Source organism: Bos javanicus, chromosome 4, assembly GCF_032452875.1.
Source record: "Bos javanicus breed banteng chromosome 4, ARS-OSU_banteng_1.0, whole genome shotgun sequence".
Classification (NCBI taxonomy): Eukaryota; Metazoa; Chordata; class Mammalia; order Artiodactyla; family Bovidae; genus Bos; species Bos javanicus.
In genome coordinates this window covers 104328487-104348918 of record NC_083871.1, presented here as the reverse complement: position 1 = coordinate 104348918, position 20432 = coordinate 104328487, and the positions used below count along the sequence as shown (strand labels likewise).

At 43.7% G+C, this 20432-nt stretch overlaps 1 protein-coding gene across 13 annotated transcripts in view; it reads left to right on the top strand.

Annotated features, from left to right (window-relative positions):
• Window positions 1–20230, top strand: part of SLC37A3 (solute carrier family 37 member 3) — a 69529-nt gene extending 49299 nt beyond the window's left edge. For 4 of the 13 annotated variants that reach the window (XM_061414887.1, XM_061414893.1, XM_061414886.1 and 1 more), the window contains 2 exons: window positions 4550–4615; window positions 6218–6570. In XM_061414887.1, the coding sequence (XP_061270871.1) occupies window positions 4550–4615; window positions 6218–6376 (225 nt within the window). In that variant the 3' untranslated portion in view covers window positions 6377–6570. The other 9 variants (XM_061414894.1, XM_061414890.1, XM_061414892.1 and 6 more) reach the window with 7 other exon arrangements.
• The last annotated feature ends 202 nt before the right edge of the window (window positions 20231–20432 follow it).

Sequence of the window (20432 nt, the reverse complement as noted above, 5' to 3'; positions counted from 1 at the left end):
CTTTGGCTGTGCTGCACAGCGTGCGGGATCTTAGTTCCCTAACTGGGTGTCGAACCTGCACCCCCTACGTTGGAAGCGTGGTGTCTCAACCACTGGACCATCAGGGAAGTCCTTGTCAGAACCATTCAAATTGATCTTTCTTGCTTTCATTCAGCTTCAGAAAGGCATTGTTTCTCTGGGACAGTCATGAGTATTTGTCGCTCCTGGGGTATACCACTCTCAGTCATTAAGTGCTAATTTTGTAAAATGTAGATTTGAGAATCAACTGCATGGATAAAATATCTGAAACTATGGCAGTGATGTGATGTTTAATGGGGAAAGAAAATATGTGCAAAACCTCAGAGGATGCCCACTGGTCACAGAAACAGAAGCCAGAATTTGAGGGGTGGGGGTGTTACTCAGATCATAAATGAAGAGAGGTCAGGAGACAGAGAATGGAAGGAAAAAGGCTTGTAGTTTTGACACTGAGGTCATTAGATGGCCTTGAAGATTGATGCTTTGCTTGCTTAATGGGGGTGGATCACTGGTATCTGATTGTGAGTAGTTAATACAAGAACAGACGTTGCTGGAGATTGTTGTTGTTCAGTTAGCCGTGTCCGGCTTTTTGTGACCTCCATGGATTGTAGCCCACCAGGCTCCTCTGACAATAGAATTTCCCAGGCAAAAATACCGGAGCGGGTTGCCATTTCCTTCTCCAGGGGATCTTCCCAACCCAGGGATTGAACCCGCATCTCTTGCACTGGCAGGTGGATTCTTTACCACTGAGCCACCTGGGAAACCCATTGCAGGAGGTCCACCGACTGCACGCATACCTCTCTCTGGTCACGTAGCGCGTGTTTATTTGTTACTGTCTCTCCCGCTGTGAGATGCGCGTCACGAGGGCAGTGTTTGTGTTGTGTTTTGCTGTCGCCCCAGTCCTAGGGAGGGTGCCTGGCACACTTGAGACGTTCAGGTACTTGTTGAATGGTTGTAGAAAGAGCGATTTATAGGATCAGGGTGTTAGCTTATTTGATTATGAAACTAAAGGGGAAAAAGAACACTTAGCAAAGGTAAGAGAACTGTGTTTTCTTGCCATGCTCTGGAGTAGGAACAGGCCAAAATGCTATTGGCCACCTGTTCAGATGTCTTCATATAAAGGGTATTGGGCAGTCTTTTTTGAAATGACTGTATTTTAGGTTTTCCTTCTTAGCTAATGTTTTCTTCATTAATCAGATGGATGAATTGTAATTAGCATTTCAAGGAGTTTCTTTCTAGTTAGAATGCCCGCTAGTCTTAAGATCCCTAACTAGGAACTTGGGGTCAGCATTAGACTGACTTTCACGGTTTTAGAAGCAGAATCAGGAGTAAATCATTGTTCGCTTTACTCATTCCTTTGGTGTGTTGAGTTTTGAATGATTTCTTACTGTTTGAGGTATAAAACCCCAAACTTCATGACTTAATATTAAAAACTTAGGACTCCGCCTGGAGGTTAAGACTCCTCACTTCCACTGCAGGGGGCGCAGGTTCAGTACCTGGTCAGAGAACTAAGATCCCACATGCCGCACAGTGTGGCCAAAATGAAAACAAAAATTCTATAAACTTGGTCCCTAGCACTCGCCAAATTCACATTGAATAGCTTTGTTCTCCCAGCCTTTCGCTGACTTCCCAAGAAAAACACTGCTTTCTCCCGCTGGTGTCCACAGCAGTTGGTACGCGCCTGTGGTAGAGCAGCTGCCGCGGTGTTTCACACTGACTGGCTGACTGATCCCCCGTATCAGACTCTGCCTTCCCTGAGGATAGAACCGCGCTGTGTCCTTCTTCTTTGCGTTCCCAATGCATGATATGATTTTGACGCACAATGGGGGTTCAGTAGGTTAAATTGCAGTGTTTTCCCAAGAGAGATGAGAACAAATGTCCACATAAACATTTTTACACAAATGTGTTTCACAGCAAATGATTATTTATAATAGCTAAGAAGTAGAAACATCCTTACATCCATCAACCGATGAATGGATAAGTAAAATATGATATATTCATATCAGATCAGATCAGTCGCTCAGTCGTGTCCGACTCTTTGTGACCCCATGAATCTCAGCACGCCAGGCCTCCCTGTCCATCACCAACTCCCGGAGTTCACCCAAACTCATGTGCATCAAGTCGGTGATGCCATCCAGCCATCTAATGGAGTATTATTTGGCAGTTCAAGAGGAATGAAGGTTTGATAGATGCTACAGTATGGATGAACTTCAACTCTATTATGCTAAGTAAAAGGAGCTAGTCACCAAAGACCACCTATTTATGTGATTTCATTCATATGAGATACCCGGAATAGGCAAATCTATAGAGAAAGAAATTAGATTAGTGGTTGCTTTGAGTTGGGTGGGTCTGGAGAGTGATTCCTAATGGGTTTCTCTTGGGGTGACGAAGATGGTCTAAAATTAGATTATGGTAGTAGTTGCACAACTCTGTATGTATACTAAAATCCATTGAGTGATATGAGCTTAGTATTATGTAAATTATATGTCAGTAAAGCTATTTAAAAGATAAAGTAGCATTCAGAGAGTTTGGAGGGCCACTGTGCTTCCTCTCATGGGTGATTACAGCTCTGCTTTTTTGTTTTACATGAGGCTGTCCAGGCTAAATCACTCAGTTGTTCTCCTTTAATTTCTCCCACTTAAAAATTTTACTAATAATGTGATCAAAGAACATGGGTTAAATGATCGTGTCAGTGGTCAGCTGAGTTTTGAGAAGGGTACCAAGACCATTGGGGAAAGAGTGGTTTCTTCACCAAAAGGTGCTGGGAAAGCTGGATGTACACATTGCAAAGTAATGAATGTGGACCCTTACCTTACATTATGTACAAGAATTAACTCAAAATGGATCTATACCTAACTTTAAGAGTTAAAACTAATAAAACCCTTAGAAGAAAACATAGGGACAACTCCTTATGACAGATGTGTACCAATGGTCAATGAACCCCTGAAAAGAGTCTCAGCATCCTTATTCTCTTAGGGAAATGCAAAGGAAAAACATGAACTACCACTTCACACCTAATCAGGATGTCTGTAATTAAAGCCAAGTAGAACAAAGTAGCGGAGAAGGCAATGGCACCCCACTCCAGTACTTTTGCCTGGAAAATCCTGTGGACAGAGGAGCCTGGTGGGCTGCAGTCCATGGGGTTGCTAGAATGGGACATGACTGAGCGACTTCACTTTCACTTTTCACTTTCATGCATTGGAGAAGGAAATGGCAACCCACTCCAGTGTTCTTGCCTGGAGAATCCCAGGGACGGGGAAGCCTGGTGGGCTGCCGTCTCTGGGGTCGCACAGGGTCAGACACAACTGAAGCGACTTAGCAGCAGCAGCAGCAGCAGCAGCAGCAGCAGCAGCAGCAGAACAAAGTAGTAAGTACTGGTGAGGAGGTGGAGAAATTCCATACAGTGCTGGTAGGAATGTAAAACCACACAGCTGTTGTAGAAAATGCTATGATGGTTCCTCAAAAAGGCAAACATTACCATATGACCCAGCAGTTCCGCTCCAGGTATGCTGTACTCCAAAGACTTGAAGACAATTTCAGTTATTTGTTTGCCATTGTTCACTGCAACATTATTCATAATAGCCACAAGGTGGAAACAACTAAAATGTCCACGGATAGATGAATAGATAAGCATGTGGTATATCTATGCGGTGGAATATTATTCGGCCTTAAAAAGGAGTGGATGTATGTTACAACATGAATGAACCGTAGCAACACTGTGTCGAGTGAAATCAGCTGCACACAAAAGGACAGATATTGGGTGATTCTGCTTAACACAAAATATCTAGAATGGGCAAATTCATAGGAATAGAAAGCAGATTAGAGTTTGTCAGGGGCTGAGGAGATGGGTCATGGAGAGTTCTTGCAGAGAGTTCATAGGTGCAGAGTTTCTGTTTGGGCTGATGAAAAAGTTTGAAAATAGGTAATGGTGATGGTTGTGCAAAGTCATGAATGTATTTGGTGCTGCTGAGTTGTATGTACAACGAAAGATTGCTAAAATGGCAAGTTGTATGTTATATGTATTTTACCATAATTAAAAAAAAAATGGGTTAAAAGCTACTGGATACTTTTTAGTAATTGAAAATAAAAGAATATGCTGTAGAGTGTCAAAGTCATGCAGTAATCCTGTGAGCAAATAGTGTAGTTGAAAAATGAGTGGTATACTTAAAAGATGAACTATTTTTAAAAGCATCAGTTATAGTACCTGTCACTGGAAGAAGTGATGATTAAACAGAAGTGGCTTGAGGCTGTTCATCATTCTCTCTTAAGAGCAAAGTGAAAAAAATATAGACCTCTTGGACTTAGGCCTTCCATTCTATTTTCTATTTGGATTCTGCCAGCTTACCAAACGAAGGCTGTCAGTAAAGCTTTACTAGGAGCACGTATATGCAGGAGCTCTGCAAACCGCAAAACGTTATACACACCCTGACTCCCTTCTCATTTTCTGGAAGAGCCACGTTTCATCTACTTTTTAGCCACTTCATTTTATTAATTTTTAAAGGATTATATTGTGATTTCTTTTTTTCCCTTTTAGTATTTGGTGTCTTTGATCCAGGACAACCTGGGATGGATGTGGGTTTTCTACTTTTTCATTCTTATGGTATGTATGTGCCCCCTCTTTTTTTTTTATAAACTAGTGGTTTTTTCCTTAAGATTTGCGTATTTGTTACTTATCTCTGGCTGTGCTGGGCCTTCTCTGCTGCGTGGGCTCTCTAGTTGAGGTGGGCAGGAGCTCCTTGTTGCGGTGTGTGTGCATCTCGTTGCAGTGGCTTCTTTTGTTGCAGAGCACACGCTCAGTAGGTCTGGTGCCCAGCCTTTTTGCTCCGCATCATGTGGAATCCCACATCAGGGATCAAACCTGTGTCCCCTGTACTGGCAGGTGAATTCTTAACCACTAGTCCAACAGGGAAGCTTTTCGCTAGTAGTTTTCAAGTTAAATGAGTTCAAAACATTTACTTAAATCACTTTTTTGTTTGTTTGTTTGTTGTTTTAACACTCAAAGTAGTCTTTTTTTTGTTGTTGAATAATTGGCTTAAAATAAATGGCATGTATTTGAGATATAAAATTCAGGAAGATTTAACATGTCCATACACATCTGTGAAAACATTATCCGGATCAGGGCAGGAGGTGTCCGTCACTCCCAAAAGTTTCCTCACAGCCCCTCTGTCATGCCTGTGCCCCACCTCTCTCCTCCATCCCACCTCTCTCCACCAGGCAACTGCTGGTCCACTTTTCTGTTGCTGTAGACTACTTTGCATTTTCTTGAGTTTCATATACATGGAATTACACACTCCATATTTTTGTCAGCTTCTTCCAGTCAGCATAATTATTTTGCAATTCATCCATGTTGTCGCAGGTGTCAGTAGTTCATTTCTTCTTACAGTTAGGTTAAATCACTTCTTAAACCAGCAACATTGCTGACTGCTTTTAAAGATTCTTTTGTGAAAAGTAGCATCTTACTATTCTAAAAGACACATTCATTTTTCAAGGAAGGAAAGGGCTGTTAGGTTTGCCCTTGACCTGAGTCTAATGAGTATTGTCATTCATGATTCCAGAAAAAATGGTGAGAGACTTACATCCCCAACTGTTAATCAGGGTACTCTTCCAGGGTACTCTCTGTCACTAAGTATAATTTGGGAATTCTGAAGGAAATGTGTATGCCAAACCACGTAGGGTTAAAAAAGAAGCATTGCTATAATTAACACTGTGGCGTTCGAGTTCTAAAATGAACCTTGAGTCTCTTGAGAAAATATCTGTTGCACCTTAGATATTCTTGGCTGGAACTCTGTATTTTCTGGGAAGCAGCCAAAACAAAATAAGGCCTTGTGCTTTTAAAACATTGCTGTCTGTTGAAAAAGCACGTGATGTGTTCTCACCATGTTATTGAGACACAGTGCTCGAGACTGGTCCACTTGAGAGTCTGGTGACAGCTTCGTGCACCAGAGGGTGTATTTAGTATCCTTTCCCTCAGTTGAGAGCATCCTAATTGGAGGCAGCCTCCATTGCCCAAGTCCAGACATTGTCCTCCAGCCTGTCCAAGGGGCCCTGGAGACAGCTCAGCACCTGCAGTCCCCTGGAGCGAGCGGCCTTAAGGCTTACGTTCTTTGCCATCACAAAGGATGCTTCCGTCAGCTTCATTGTTTCTGGCTCCTAAAGGCTGGGCCCTGTAACTCTGTGTTCCTCTTCTGATATCCGCCCTAAGCAGAGGGAGATACTTCCTGATGTACCTGCTGGTCTAATCATACCAGAAATTGTCATGGAAAATGGAATCTGTTCGAAGAAACGCTGTTTGAAATCTGAGCTCCAGTATCAATTCTCTGCTCTACTTATAGCAAATTATTTCATTTGGTTCTTTTTTTGAAGAGACTGTAATGTTACATTAAGTATTTTATTATAGTAACTGTAATTTTCAAAATCATTTTCTGTTTCAATAAAGATTAAGAATTATCTTTGTAGGAAGTCAAAAAGAATGTAGTCCAAATTCATTATTATGTTCAAACGATGAAGCACTAACAGAATTAAATTATCACTGTACATTTAATGCCCTTTTTCTCTTCACAGACAAGTTGCACAGTTCTGTTTATTTCACCATTAATAGTGAGGGAAACATGCTCTCTTATGCAAAGACGACAAACTCGAGTGTTGAATGAGTGACTGGTGCCCACAAAAGAACATCAGGACTCTTATTCTCTTAATTCACCCTATTTTGGGTTTGTCTTAAGAACTCCAATATAACCTCAGATTGTCAGGCCTCTTTCAGCAGTGTGAGCCCCCGGAGATGCTGACCAGAGTGAAGGCTGGGTTGTTTTTTCTACACTACAGGAATTAATGATTTTTATTTATCGCTGCTGTTCCATGAATGTACTGAATGGCCTGTGAATCTGCCAGCAACTCTGTTGGCCTGTGGAGGTTCATCCCTTTAACCGTAAATGCTCTATTGAACTTGGACCCTTGTCCTCCATCCTGGAAAGCTGAGTGACCACGCGACAGTCGTGCCTGGTTTGTAGCGACGACACGCTCCACGAATAGAAAGGATCGCTGCATTTTGCTTCGGTCATGAGTTTACAGAGAGCAGCTCATCTCTGAAGCATCACATCCTGGTACAGCGCTCCAGCGGGGCCCAGTGTAAGCCTGTCTTGGACAGAGAATCCCTTAGTTAAACTCTAAGTGGGAAAAGTCACACTACGTGCTGAGTGGCTCAGTTACTTTGTGTCTGCTCTGAAGTCGATCAGCTCCGGAAGCAGAAATATCTTCCAGTGATTGTCAGCTGTTCTCCTCCATCTTCGTTCAGAATTACCTTCAACTCCTGGAAGTCTTTTGGCTTCCTGTCAAGGACCATGAGGTACCTCAGTTGTGAACATTCCAGGATGTAATTTATAACCGAAGTACTCAACCCCAGGCTTGTTCTCTGGGAACTTTTTAGGATCCACTAGGAAGCCAGTCGGCTTAGCCCTATTTTCAGAGGCTCGGTCTCTGTCATAACCGGGTTCCTTGTGTTACCTCAGCAGAAGACTAGAATTAGAGAAAAAGGAAAGACCATTTGGCCTTCTATGCATTAAGTACGTGACATTGAATCACAGTGGATTACTAGGGCCTGAGATGTATCTAGGTATCTATTCTTTAGATGTTTGTAGAATATACATCTTCAAGGCTGTGAATTCTATACTAATTATCAATATTTTAAGGTCATCCTGTATATATATTTTAAATTATGAAAGTGAGCAGGTGAAACGTGCAATTTTGAGGGCTGCCTAATTTACATGGAGTTAGGGGAAAATTTTCAACCTCTTGCTTTGTACTCTCAAATGTGTGTTTATGAACTTGTTAATGTTATTTAATCAAGCAGACTTCCAATCAGTTAACTGCTCATTACTGACAGAAAGGGAAACTTTTGAAACACAGAAAGGGAAAATAAACTGACTTTTATAATAAATATCTGTCTGTCTGGTTATTTTCTTTATACTCCGAGCTCCGAGTTGTGACTCACGCCTGGAGAGTCCCTGCTCCTGAGTGTCCCCGGCTGACCAGCCACTGACCCCGCCGGGCTGCCGGATTGCACAGGCCTGTGTCTGCTGCCTTCTGAGAAAGCCTCCCCTCCTCCTTTGTGCAGGACTGTGCCGAGTTTGGATGAGTGGCCTAGTTGTAGTTTAAGAATCATCTGTGGATGAAGCCCATTTTGGTTATTTAGCCTCTTGGTGACCTTTGGCTGAGAGAATTTCCTTTCCCCTGCCATGTAATCAGTGTGGTCACACCTTCGTATCCTGACACCAACCATTGTTTTCTTGCCCCAGTTTAAACTTAGCTGGACGAGTATTCCTCTGACCTTTCTGTAGCCCCCAAGCTGTACCTGCAATGAAATTATAAATAAAATAACGCCTTAGCATTGAATGAATTATATCTTGCACTACGGGTGGATTGCCTGTTCTGGTACTGGCAGTCTATGTGCAGATTAGCTTTAAAGAACCCATAAGAATCGACCTCACGTTCTTATGGTTTTCCCTTGAAGAAAAGGCTGTCATGAAGGCTAGTTTGGAAAAGTATTCTCTGAGGCCTCGATCTCTGATAGAGTGCTCTGGCCTGCCTTTTCTGGTCACGTGGTGTTTTCTTTTCTCCTGTGCGTACTAAGTCGCTTCAGTTGTGTCCAACTTTTTTGTGACCCCATGGACTGTAGCCCACCAGGCTCCTCTATCCATGAGATTCTCCAAGCAAGAATACCAGAGTGGGTTGCCATTCCTCCTCCAGGAGATCTTCCCGACCCAAGGATCGAACACACGTCTCTTACATCACCTGCTTTGGCAGGCAGGTTTTTTTGCCACTAGGGCCACCTGGGAAGCCCTTTCTCCTTCCTTGTCGTTTCAAAGGGAGAAGACCCCTCTCCACTCCGGCTTATTCTAATCTTTGCCACTTCCTGGAGAATGGTCCCCACAGTCAACACTCACACACAAGTGTCCTGAGGGCCCGCCCCTTTGTGTGTTGTGATGTTCAGCGAGACAGAGGGTACAAGTTGTTCTAGTCCACTCCTTCCTTCTCCTTTTCAACCTTCGACGTCCTCCCATCTCCCACATAGGTAGCTGACACAGCCCTTTCTTATCCTGACTAGTTCTTCTGACTTATGTCCTATTTTCCTTTTCAAGACCAAGTCCTTTGAGTTAACAGATGGTATCTGCTGCCTTCCTGGCTGTTGTACTTCCTCCTCAGCTAAGGAACTAACTGTATTTCCATTCATCCAAGACAGTCCTGGTTTATGTCTCATGCTCTGACATAATTATCATGTCATAATTACAGCACCTCTCTCTGCTCTCCCAAGTATTCTAAGTTGGATATCTTACCCTTAACCTCTGACCTTTTTTTCTGTATCACTACAGAAACAGTGCAATGGAATGTCATAGAACTTAGCGATCTTTTTTTTTTCATTCCTTTCTTAATCCTCCTCTTAAACTTGATGCTGGTAACCCCTTCATCTTCTCCAGGACTTTTTTTCCTTTGGCTTTTATGGCATTTCAGTGTATTGAATCTCCTTACCTCCTGTTTTTTTTTTTTTACTGGGTTCTCTTCTCTGCTCATCCTCTGCTAGTTTCTATAAGAGGGGTCACCAGCTTTCCCAGAGAGCTGTTCTTAGAACCTAACAATAGCTCTGTTAAGTCCTAAAGAGAGGTACTGCACCTGTTTACATAATACTATCTGGTGTTTAGTTAAGAGCAAGTCTCAAGGGAAGTGAGCTCAACTTATGTAGCCTCAGGCCCCATCCTGTCCCCACCCAGACCACACTGCCAATTGCCTTCATGAATGGTTTTCAAATTTTCCTAAGTCAGAAGCCATTTTGAGAATCCAAAACCCATGTACCCTCTCCCCAGATCAAAATGCACTTATAAACAAACATTCAAGATTTGTTACAAGGGGGCTTCCCTGGTGGCTCCTGCCAGTGCAGGAGACTCAAGTTCGATCCCTCATCCAGGAAGATCCCACATGCTGTGGAGTGACTAAGCCCATGCACCACAACTATTGAGCCTGTGGTCTAGAGCTGCGACTACAGAGCCCTGTGAGCCCTGGAGCCTGTGCTTTACAACTGGAGAAAAGCCCTCGCAGTGACAAAGACCCAGCACAGCCAAAAATGATAAAATTATTAAAGAGGAGAAAATAAGATTTATTACAGGGTGTTCGTGGACCAAAACTTGAAGCCAATCCTTGGGCCACAAAGTTAGAAACCTTGGTTGAGAGAATCGGGTGTACCTGTTTGCCTAGGTTTCCCACAGCCTAGCTTCTGTCTATTTCTTTACTGACTCTCCCACTGTCCCTCTACACGAACTTGCTACAGAATCAGACTGGTCGTCTTAACTGTTGTTTAGTTGCTAAGTTGTGTCTGGCTCTTTTGCGACCCCACGGACTGGAGCCTGCCAGGCTCCTCTGTCCATTGGGTTTCCCAGGCAAGAATACTGGAGTGGGTTGCCATTTCCTTCTCCAGGGGATCTTCCCAACCCAGGGATGGAAACCATTCTTTACTGCTCAGCTAACCAGGGAAGCCCAGTCATCTATTACTTGGCTACAAATGGCAGTATTTATGTCTTTTTTTTTTTTTTTTTGTAAGGATGTACCAGTTTTTTGGTTTTGTTTTTAGATGAAAAAAAGCTTAACTGTGATAGACTACATGTAACATAAAATGTATGCTCTTAACCATTTTAAGTGTACAGGTCAGTAGTTAAGTACTGGTACTCTCACACTGTAGTGCTTACCGTCTTGTGTTGACTCACACTTTATGTCCGTTTTACCTCTTTTTAACTCTCTGCTTTCTGAGTCTTACTTTTCCTTCAAGTCTTGGCCAAGCATCATGTGGTCCAAGAACAGCTCCCCAGCCAGCCTTACGAGCATCCACTGTCTCGCCTTTTTTTGGTAGTGAGCGTAAGATTACTTATTTGGTGCTTAGCTGCTTACCTATTTTTATATCTGACTCTCCAAGGAGATTATTGGTCGTTTTCTCCAATGCCTAGTTCCTTGCATGGTTGGTGCTGAGTAAATGTTGATCATGTTGGAAAAGGTGGAAGGAAAAAGAGAGTGGAAAGGGAGTCTCGTGGGTGTGTCTTCCTGACCCCGAACCTTGCCCTTCCTCTCGCTTTGACTAGGACACCGCTTCCTGCAGTGAATGGCCAGGTTACTTAAATTGAAGTATAGTTGATTTACAGTGTTGTACTAGTTTCAGATGTACAGCAAAATGATTCAGTTTATATATATATATATATATATATATATATATATATATTTGTGTGTGTGTATCCTTTTTCAGATTTTTTTCCTTTATAGGTTGTTATAAAATATTGAGTAGACTTCCCTGTGCTATCCAGAGTATCTGTTTTATATATAGTTCTGTGTATGTGTTAATCTCCATGGAGCTTTTCCTGTTTACCCCTTCTAATGCTCTTTGCTTCCTTTGAACTTCTTGAGCCATTACAGGTAGACTATGAAGTCTGCCCGGGCTGAGTAGTTTTACTGCCTTATTTTATTCTCTGGTTGTTTCTGGTTAAGTTGTCATTTCCTCAGTTACATTGTGAACATGAAGGAATCAAGTCCATGTCCAAGGTTGCAGCAGCCATTTAATCAAGACAGCTGGTGGACCTTCCCACGTGGCCTCTGTACAGGCTCAGGCTCATCTTCCGTGTGTGTGTGTGTGTGTGTGTGTGTGTGTGTGCGCGCGCGCGCTTAGTCACTCAGTCATGTCTGCCTCTCTGACCCTGTGGACTGTAGCCTGCCAGACTCCTTTGTCCCTGGGATTCTCTAGGCAAGAATACTGGAGTGGGTAGCTGTTCCCTTCTCCAGGGGATCTTCCCAACACAGGGATCGAAACCTGGTCTGCACTGCAGGCAGATTCTTTACTGTCTGAGCCACCAGGGAAGCCCCATCTTCCTTTTCCTTTTCTATAAATGCCCCGATCATTTCCCATGACCAAGTTTGTTTCAGCATATATCCAGAATAAATCAGATTCTGTATGAAATTTATATGTGTGAACACAGATAATACAAATTAATTAAATTGTTATATATGTGTTATAGATAATTCTAGGTGACTGTATATGTATATATATATAAAACTATGTGTTACTTTTAACTGCACACACACATATAACTATATATAAATGTATGTGTACATCAATATATATGTATATATATATAAAACTATGTGTTACTTTTAACTGCACACACACACATAACTATATCCAAATGTATGTGTACGTCAAGACTAATATTTGAAAGGGCATTCTGTGCTTAAGCCCCAGGGGTGTGGTCTTCCCGCCATCACCAGAACAATGCTTCATGTGTGTGCACCTCCTTTATTTGTTTATTTTAAACTTCTCATCTCCCTGGCCTCATTTTCTTCCTCCCTCCTTCCCTCCTTGCTTTCCTTCCTTCACACGACTTTTACAGGTGCCCTCCTGTCCATCGCTGTGTCTTACCCGCTGTGACGTAGGAGGGCCCATGATGGATCTGGTCCTTAGGTTGGAGAGCTAAGGCTCTGAGAAGCTCATAGGTTTGCCCGGGGACACACATCTAGCATCCGACAGCAGGACTGACTCAGAACCCAGGTCTTCTGACATGAGTGTTGGTTTCTGTGATGCCACACATCCTCTTCTCATTTGACTTGAATCTTGTCCTAGGCTTCCTTCCAAGGTATATGCTGTGCAAAAGCTCACAGCGTATACCTTCCAAGGTATATGCTGTGCAAAAGCCAGCCCTACAGGTGAAAGGCCGGCCAGACGCTGCGAAGCTTTGTCTTAAGACTGCTTTCTGCCTCGCTCCTGCTGCTGGGCTGAGTGCCCCTCGGCGCTCCAGGTTTGCCTTTTTAAAAAGCATCTCTTCCCTCTTTCCTGGTCCTTCCGCCTGAGGCTCGGGACTATCTCCTACCCAACAGACTCTGGTCTTCCCTCCTCTCGGCCCTGGAGTTGGTGGAGGTGATGCTGTCACGAGCCCACCTGCGCCAGCTCTACCCCTTACTCTTGACCACGGTCACTACTCTTACCCTTCTTGTTCTTTATTCATGACCAAGTTGCATAGCTTGTGGGATCTTAGTTCCCCAACCAGGGATTAAACTGGGTCCTGGCGATGAAAACTCTTGAGGCCTAACCATTGGCCCACCAGGGAGTTCCCTTACTCGTCTTTCTTTTTTTAGGATTATCTATTTGTGGCTGTGCTGGGTCTTTGTTACTGTGTGGGATTTTCTCTGGGCGCAGCAGCGGGGTCTACTCTTTAGCTGTAGTACATGGGCTTCTCATTGCTGTGGCTTCTCTCGTTGCAGAGCATGGGCTCTGAAGCACAGGCTCAGTAGTTGTGCTGCATGGGCTTAGTTGCTCTGCACCACGTGGGATCTTCCTGGACCAGGGATCTAGCCTGCGTCTCCTGCACTGGCAGGCCAATTCTTTACCACTGACCCACCAGGGAAGCACCCCCGCCCCCCACCCCACCCTTCTTTCTAATGAATGTTTAACTCAGTTTGAATTACGGTCTTGCATCTAAAGTGGCATGAGTCAGCTTTTTCTCATCTGCCACTGCCCTCCGATTAAAGAAATAGCTTATTTTTCCTTTTTGTCCTTTCAGAAATTAGATAACAAGTAACAAAATCATTTGCAACCATTTTAAATCCCCTTGAATCCCAAGGAAGTTGTCATAACTTCATCATCAGTGAAATACTCGTAAAAATGCCATCCCTTTGGATGAAAATGTTCTTGTGGATTGTAATAGGATAACTGGGTTTAGGTAAAGCCTTTTATCTGAGCACTTCTAAGGCCTTCAGCTTGTTTAATAGTTATCACCACACCCCGAAGAGTGACATCAGGATATGATTGTATGTGTGTATGTGCACATTTGCTTATTTACTTAGCATTTTGTTTGTTTTCCGAGGCTCACCATAGAGAGTTTCAGGAACCTAACTATTGCTGTGGATTTCATTAAAAAAATAATACCTAAGGAGTAGCATACATAACTTGCCTTTGTTGCACGGGATGAAGATGTTAATGAGGTTACAAAAGGCAGAGAGACTGCTCTGGAGCCAGGAGGGTGGGGCTGGGGGAGGAAGGAGCAGTGACTGAAGTATGGGCTGCAGGCAGACTCCCCAAATGCCCTCAGGTGTGAGAGAGGTTTCGTCCTCGTTTGCATTACTAGGTCGGTTCTCCTAAAGATGATGATTCTGTGAACAAGGTCTTGGAGAGAAGACAATTTATTAGAACTTTGAAAATTCAAGCCTGTGCCTTGTCTGAGGGAAAGCCAAAGCTCCCGCTCTTGGTCTCTGCAGTCACTTTCAGGCTGTTGAAACAGCGTCTGGATGAAGGGGTGGGTTACTTAAGAGAAGAGCCTTTTAGAGAAAAGCCTAGCAAGATTTTTTTTTTAGCCGTCTTAGTTCCCTGACCAGGGATCGAACCCATCCGCCTGCAGTGGAAGCGCAGAGTCTTAACCACTGGACCACCAGGAAAGCCCCAAAAAACATTAGCAGAGTGGCCCCAGAGATGACCAGTGCCGGCCCCCTTCCCACATGTGTCTGCTGCTTGGCTTTGGCACAGCACCTCACTTCATGCTGCAGGATCTAACTAATGAGGCGATTAATGAAAATCAGCATTTGTATTTTCCTCTTTCTACCCCCCAACCCCCCAAAGAAACTGTTCTTTGCTCTGGGGCTCCTTTCCTCGTTTCAGTTGCTCACACCTCTGGCCTCAGCAGGGGGAGACAAAGTTCCAAAGACCCTGCCCACTGCACTTGTCAGAGTGGCACGGGGGCTTCATTTCATTATTACTTTACATCCATTGACTTTGAAACCCTCCTGGCTAGTCATTCCCTCAGAAGTTCTCAGTCCACCCACCCGCCCCCATCCCCGCCCCACCAGCCTCTTATCACCACTGGCGACACAGCCTGCCTGTTCCATTGAAAGATCAGGACTGTCTAGAGGTTCTCTGCTTGGGCAGGTCTCTCTTCTGCACAGGAACGGAGGCCTTGACGTCACTCTAAATTCCACTCCTTTTGATTACCTGCTCTCCATCTTCCGCCACCCCCTAGTTTGTCAGTTCTCTGGGCCTCCGGTGAGATTCTCACCCTTGCTTTCCACATCAGTTCTCTGAGTGGATGCTCTACCCATGCGCCCCCCAGCCAGGCCCTCCCACATGAGGCCATTCGTTGTGGGAGTGCTCTCGTTAGAAAATGAGTTCTACTGAGCGAAAATCTTAACAGTTTCTTCCAGTGGTCCTAAATCTCCCTTCCAAAACAACAGTGAAATTAAATTCAAGCCATGAAGTTAAAAGACACTTCCTCTTTGGAAGAAAAGCTATGACCAACCTAGACATATTAAAAAGCAGAGATATTACTTTGCTGACAAGGGTCCGTCTAGTCAAAACTATGGTTTTTCCAGTAGTCATATATGGATGTGAGAGTTGGACTATAAAGAAAGCTGAACGCTGAAGAATTGATGCTTTTGAACTGTGGTGTTGGAGAAGACTCTTGAGAGAGTCCCTTGGACTGCAAGGAGATCCAACCAGTCCATCCTAAAGGAAATCAGTCCTAAATATTCACTGGAAGGACTGATGCTGAAGCTGAAACTCCAATACTTTGGCCACCTCATGTGAAGAGCTGACTCATTGGAAAAGACCCTGATGCTGGGAAAGATTGAAGGCAGGAGGAGAAGGGGACGACAGAGGATGAGATGGTTGGATGACATCACCGACTTGATGGACATGAGTTTGAGCAAGCTCTGGGAGTTGGTGATGGACAGGGAAGCCTGGCGCGCTACAGTCCATGGGGTCGCAAGAGTCGGACACGACTGAGTGACTGAACTGAAAGCAAGACAGGTCTATATTTTCCCTTGATATATTGAAGACAACTTCCACCTTTCCCTTTCAGCCTTTTATGCTTCTAATCTTAAATCTTTTTTGAAGCTATTCTCCCTGCCGTTGCTTCCTGATCAAAGCTGACCATCTTCATTCTCTACTTTTGATGTTGTAACTACCTTCTTATTCTTTGAATTCGGTTTCTCTCCATTTTGATTTCCCCCTTTTCTTCCTAATCCTCAATCCTAAGAGAACTCTCCAGACAAAATTGTTTCATCTTCTGTGTTCCAGACACTTGTTCATACTCTATTTTTAGTTTTGTCATCACCTGTCTGCAAAACTCTAGCAAGTCAGGTGTACCTTCTCACCATTTTGAAAAATCCTCTCCTACAGTGCAAGGTACATGGGAGGCAGGACTTAAATGTTTAATTTTCTCTGTGCCTGTTCCGGTACTTCTTTTACACGGTTCACTTTTTCATATTTTCCTAAAACCTCCCAACGACTACCAGATTTTTCTCACTAGCCCCTGTTTATTACTCATTTTCCAATCTTAAACTGCCTGGTGATCACCCCGACGTCCTGCCAGCAGCCCAAAGTAAGAGAGTTCATTTTCTCACCCCAGTCCTGGCAAAGCTACTTCCCACATACTCTCCTACTGGTCTTGCTTAATAAGTTGCTTGAAACATTTCTGGGTAAGCTTAGGTGTCAAGGCACATTTTGATCCTTATTCATTAATGGGCTCTCTCATTAAGTGACTGAGAATTTCCACTGAGCCCTAATTCTCACATTTCCTGAGTTGACTTGAACTAGCAGTGGCAACACCATCAGCCCCAGGCTCACAGCTTAAGGATACTTGCTGCTGCATCTTTTCCTCGCTCCTCGTCCACGGTCTCCAGGTGTTACTGATTCTTTCCCCCTTGCTTTTCTTTTTTTAACATTTTTATTGGGATGTGTAGTTGATTTACAATGTTGTTTGTGTTTCTGCTGTACAGCAAAGGGAATCGGTTATATAACTGGCTTGCTTTTCGAACTCATCTTGTTGATTTCTAAGTCAATTTCCTCTACCTGAATTATTCTCAAGGGCCTTATTTCTAGTGTCCCCCCTTCTAGTCTTCCCTTTCCCAGTCTGCCCCATGCACAACTCTTAGAATAATCCTTCTAAACAGTATTTTTGTGTTGTTTTTCTCCTGTTCAGCTATCCAAAGGGGACTCTCTTTGTTTCCTGGGTTAATGTTGATATCTTACATGATCCTCATCTCTAACTAGAAAATCTGAGACATCAGCGATTTGAGGGTAAGTAGCAGTGATACCTCTCTTCTGCTGATTTTTTTTCCTCACCACACCATGTGGCTTGTGGGATCTAGTTCCCTGAGCAGGGTCAAACCTGCACCCACTGCATTGAAAGGGCAGAGTCTTAACCATTGGGCCACTAAGGAAGTCCATATATATTTAAAAAATAACAACTTTATTGAGATATAATTTGCATATATCTAACTCACCCTTCAAAATATATAGTCGTTTAGAAACTACACTTCTATAAAAATTAATTAAAAAATTGAACAGTGGTTTTAGGGATAGTCACAAGTCTATCTAATTTTAGAACATTTTCATCAATCCCCAAAGAAACCTCATACCTCTTAGCAGTCATTCTAAGTTCTGTTCTTTGCTTTCCCCAGTTCATGACAACTTATGATTTACGTTCTGTCTCTGTGGTGGATGCTCAGTCGCTAAGTTGTGTCCTACTCTTTGCGACCCCATGGACTGTAACACGCCAGGCTCCTCTGTCCGTTGGTTTTTCCACGCAAGAATACTGGAGTGAGTTGCCATTTCCTTCTCCAGGCGAGCTTCCCAACCCAGAGATGGAACCTGTGTCTTCTGCACTGCAGGCGGATACTTTACCACTGAGCCACTGGGAAGCCTCTGTACCTGCTGCTGTTGCTCAATTGCTCAGTCATGTCTGACTCTTTGCGACCCCATGGACAACAGCACCCTAGGCTTCCCTGTCCTTCACCATCTCCTGGAGTTTGCTCAAACTCATGTCCACTGAGTCAGAGATACCATCTGTACCTGTGGATCTGCCTACTGTAGTGCCTACTGTAGACATTTCATATAAATGGAATACATAGTCTTTTGTGATTAGCTCCTTTCACTTAAGCATAATGTTTCTGAGGCTGCATTTTCTTAGATCCTGGATTTGTCTATTTGGTGTCCATTCATCAGAAGACCAACTATCTTAATTGTATTTTATTTTCTGTATGATGCTCTGGCATTTGTGGCCTCGGGGCAGAGACAGCCCCCCTCCCAGGACTAGCCAGCTCTTAGCCTTGGCACAGGGCTTGCCCTGCAGTCCACTTTTCATATGCAAATAGTCTGGTCCTGAGCCCGCACACCAAACCAGCCACACCCTTTATCAGACTCTTACACACCAAGCCAGTCTCTCCCCCTCCCTAGTCAACTGAAAGCCAGGTGCCAAACAGCTAGGAGACAGCCATTCCCAAAGCCTGCCAGAATTATAGAGACTAGACAGTCCTAACCTGCTTATCCTGTCGTGTCTTGCCTTGCCTCCAGGAAACACAGTAAAGGCTCTGGCTGAGGTGTTCCCCAGCCCCTTCCGTCTCCTGGTCTAGCTCCTTCCTTGTGTGCTTCCTTCCTTGTGTGGCCTTCCTTGGGTGGCCCTGTGGGTGCGGTGTGCCCGTCTTTCAGGAACAGTGAGTAACAGAAATCTTTCAATGGCTTTGACCTCTTCTTGTCATGACTCAATCACCTCCCTAAATTAAAACCCCACAGGACTTGAATGAAAATGTAGTTTGTTTTCAGGCTACAGAGTTTGGTGTAGTTTGTTTTCAGGCTACAGAGTTCGGTGTATCAATTTGATCTTATTTTTGAGACTGAAAGCTTCTATACTCTTAGATCGGAGAAGGCAATGGCACCCCACTCCAGTATTCTTGCCTGGAAAATCCCATGGACTGAGGAGCCTGGTAGGCCGCAGTCCATGGGGTCGCTAAAGTCGCTAAGAGTCGGACACGACTGAGCGACTTCACTTTCACTTTTCACTTTCATGCATTGGAGAAGGAAATGGCAACCGTCTCCAGTGTTCTTGCCTGGAGAATCCCAGGGACGGGGGAGCCTCGTGGGCTGCCGTCTATGGGGTCACACAGAGTCGGACACAACTGAAGCGACTTAGCAGCATACTCTTAGATACCTTTTGTCTACTTACTAGTGAACTGAGAAAAGTGATTATTATCAGTATATATTTCTTCTCATATCTTTTATAATTTTTCATTTATAAATGTTCATACCATATTAACGAAAGTACATTTGTATATATTTTTTTTCATTATATAATTGGACTATAAATTGCACCCTTGAGTATTGCTAAGGGTTTTGTTTTGGTTCAATGCTTTTTGTCTCTGAATTGAACCATGTCTGATATTCTCTTTGTTTGGATTTGCCTAATGTAACTGTCCTAAAGTAATATAATTTCTGTTTTCAACCTTTCTGAATCACTTTGAGAAGTGAGTGTTGCCCATGCTTTGGAACCGTGGTGCTGGAGAAGACTCTTGAGAGTCCCTTGGAGTGCAAGGAGATAAACTAGCCAATCCTCAAGGAAATCAACCCTGAGTATTCATTGGAAGGACTGGTGCTGAAGCTGAAGCTCCAATACTTTGGCCACCTGATGTGAAGAACTGGTGCATTGGAAAAGACCCTGATGCTGGGAAAGACTGAGGGCAAGAGGAGAAGGAGGCAATAGAGAATGAGATGGTTGGATGGCATCACCAACTCAGTGGAGAAGAGTTTGAGCAAATTCAGGGAAATAGTGATGGACAGGGAAACCTGGTGTGCTGCAGTTCGTGGAGCTGCAGAGTTGGACACGACTTAGCAACTGAATGACAGCAACAGCATACGGTAAATATTACTCAGCCATAAAATGGAATGAATTTGCATCAGTTCTAGTGAGGTGGATACCCAGAGCCTGTTATACAGAGTGAACTAAGTCAGAAAGAGGAAAACAAACATCATATGTTAACGTATATATATATATATGGAATCTAGAAAAATGGTGCTGATAAGTCTATTTGTAGAGCAGCAACAGAAACGCAGACATGGAGAACAGACTTGTGGCCATGGTGCTCAGGGGAAGGAGGGAATGGGATGAACTGAGAGGGCAGCATTGAAAACATACACTACCATATGTAAAGATAGCCAGTGGGAATTTGCTGTATGAAGTGGAAAGCTCAGCCCGCTGCTCTGTGACAACCTAGAGGAGTGGGATAGGGTGGAAGGTGGGAGGGAGGTTCGAGAGGAAGGGGACGTATGCGTGCCGATGGCTGATTCATGGTGATGTCTGGCAGAAACCAACAACATTGTAAAGCAATTATCCTCCAATTAAAAATAAATTTAAAAAATGGTGATTTAATCTAATCCTCTCGAATGTTTGGCTTATTTATATTTACTGACATAATTTGTGCTTTTATTCTGCAGCTACATTATTTATATTTGAAAATATGTGCTACCAAAGCAAGCACTGTTTTTTGTCTTTTTTTTACAATTATGGTTGTGGCATACGGTCTTAATTGCCCCATGGCATGTGACTCTTCCTGGACCAGGGATTGACCTGTGTCCC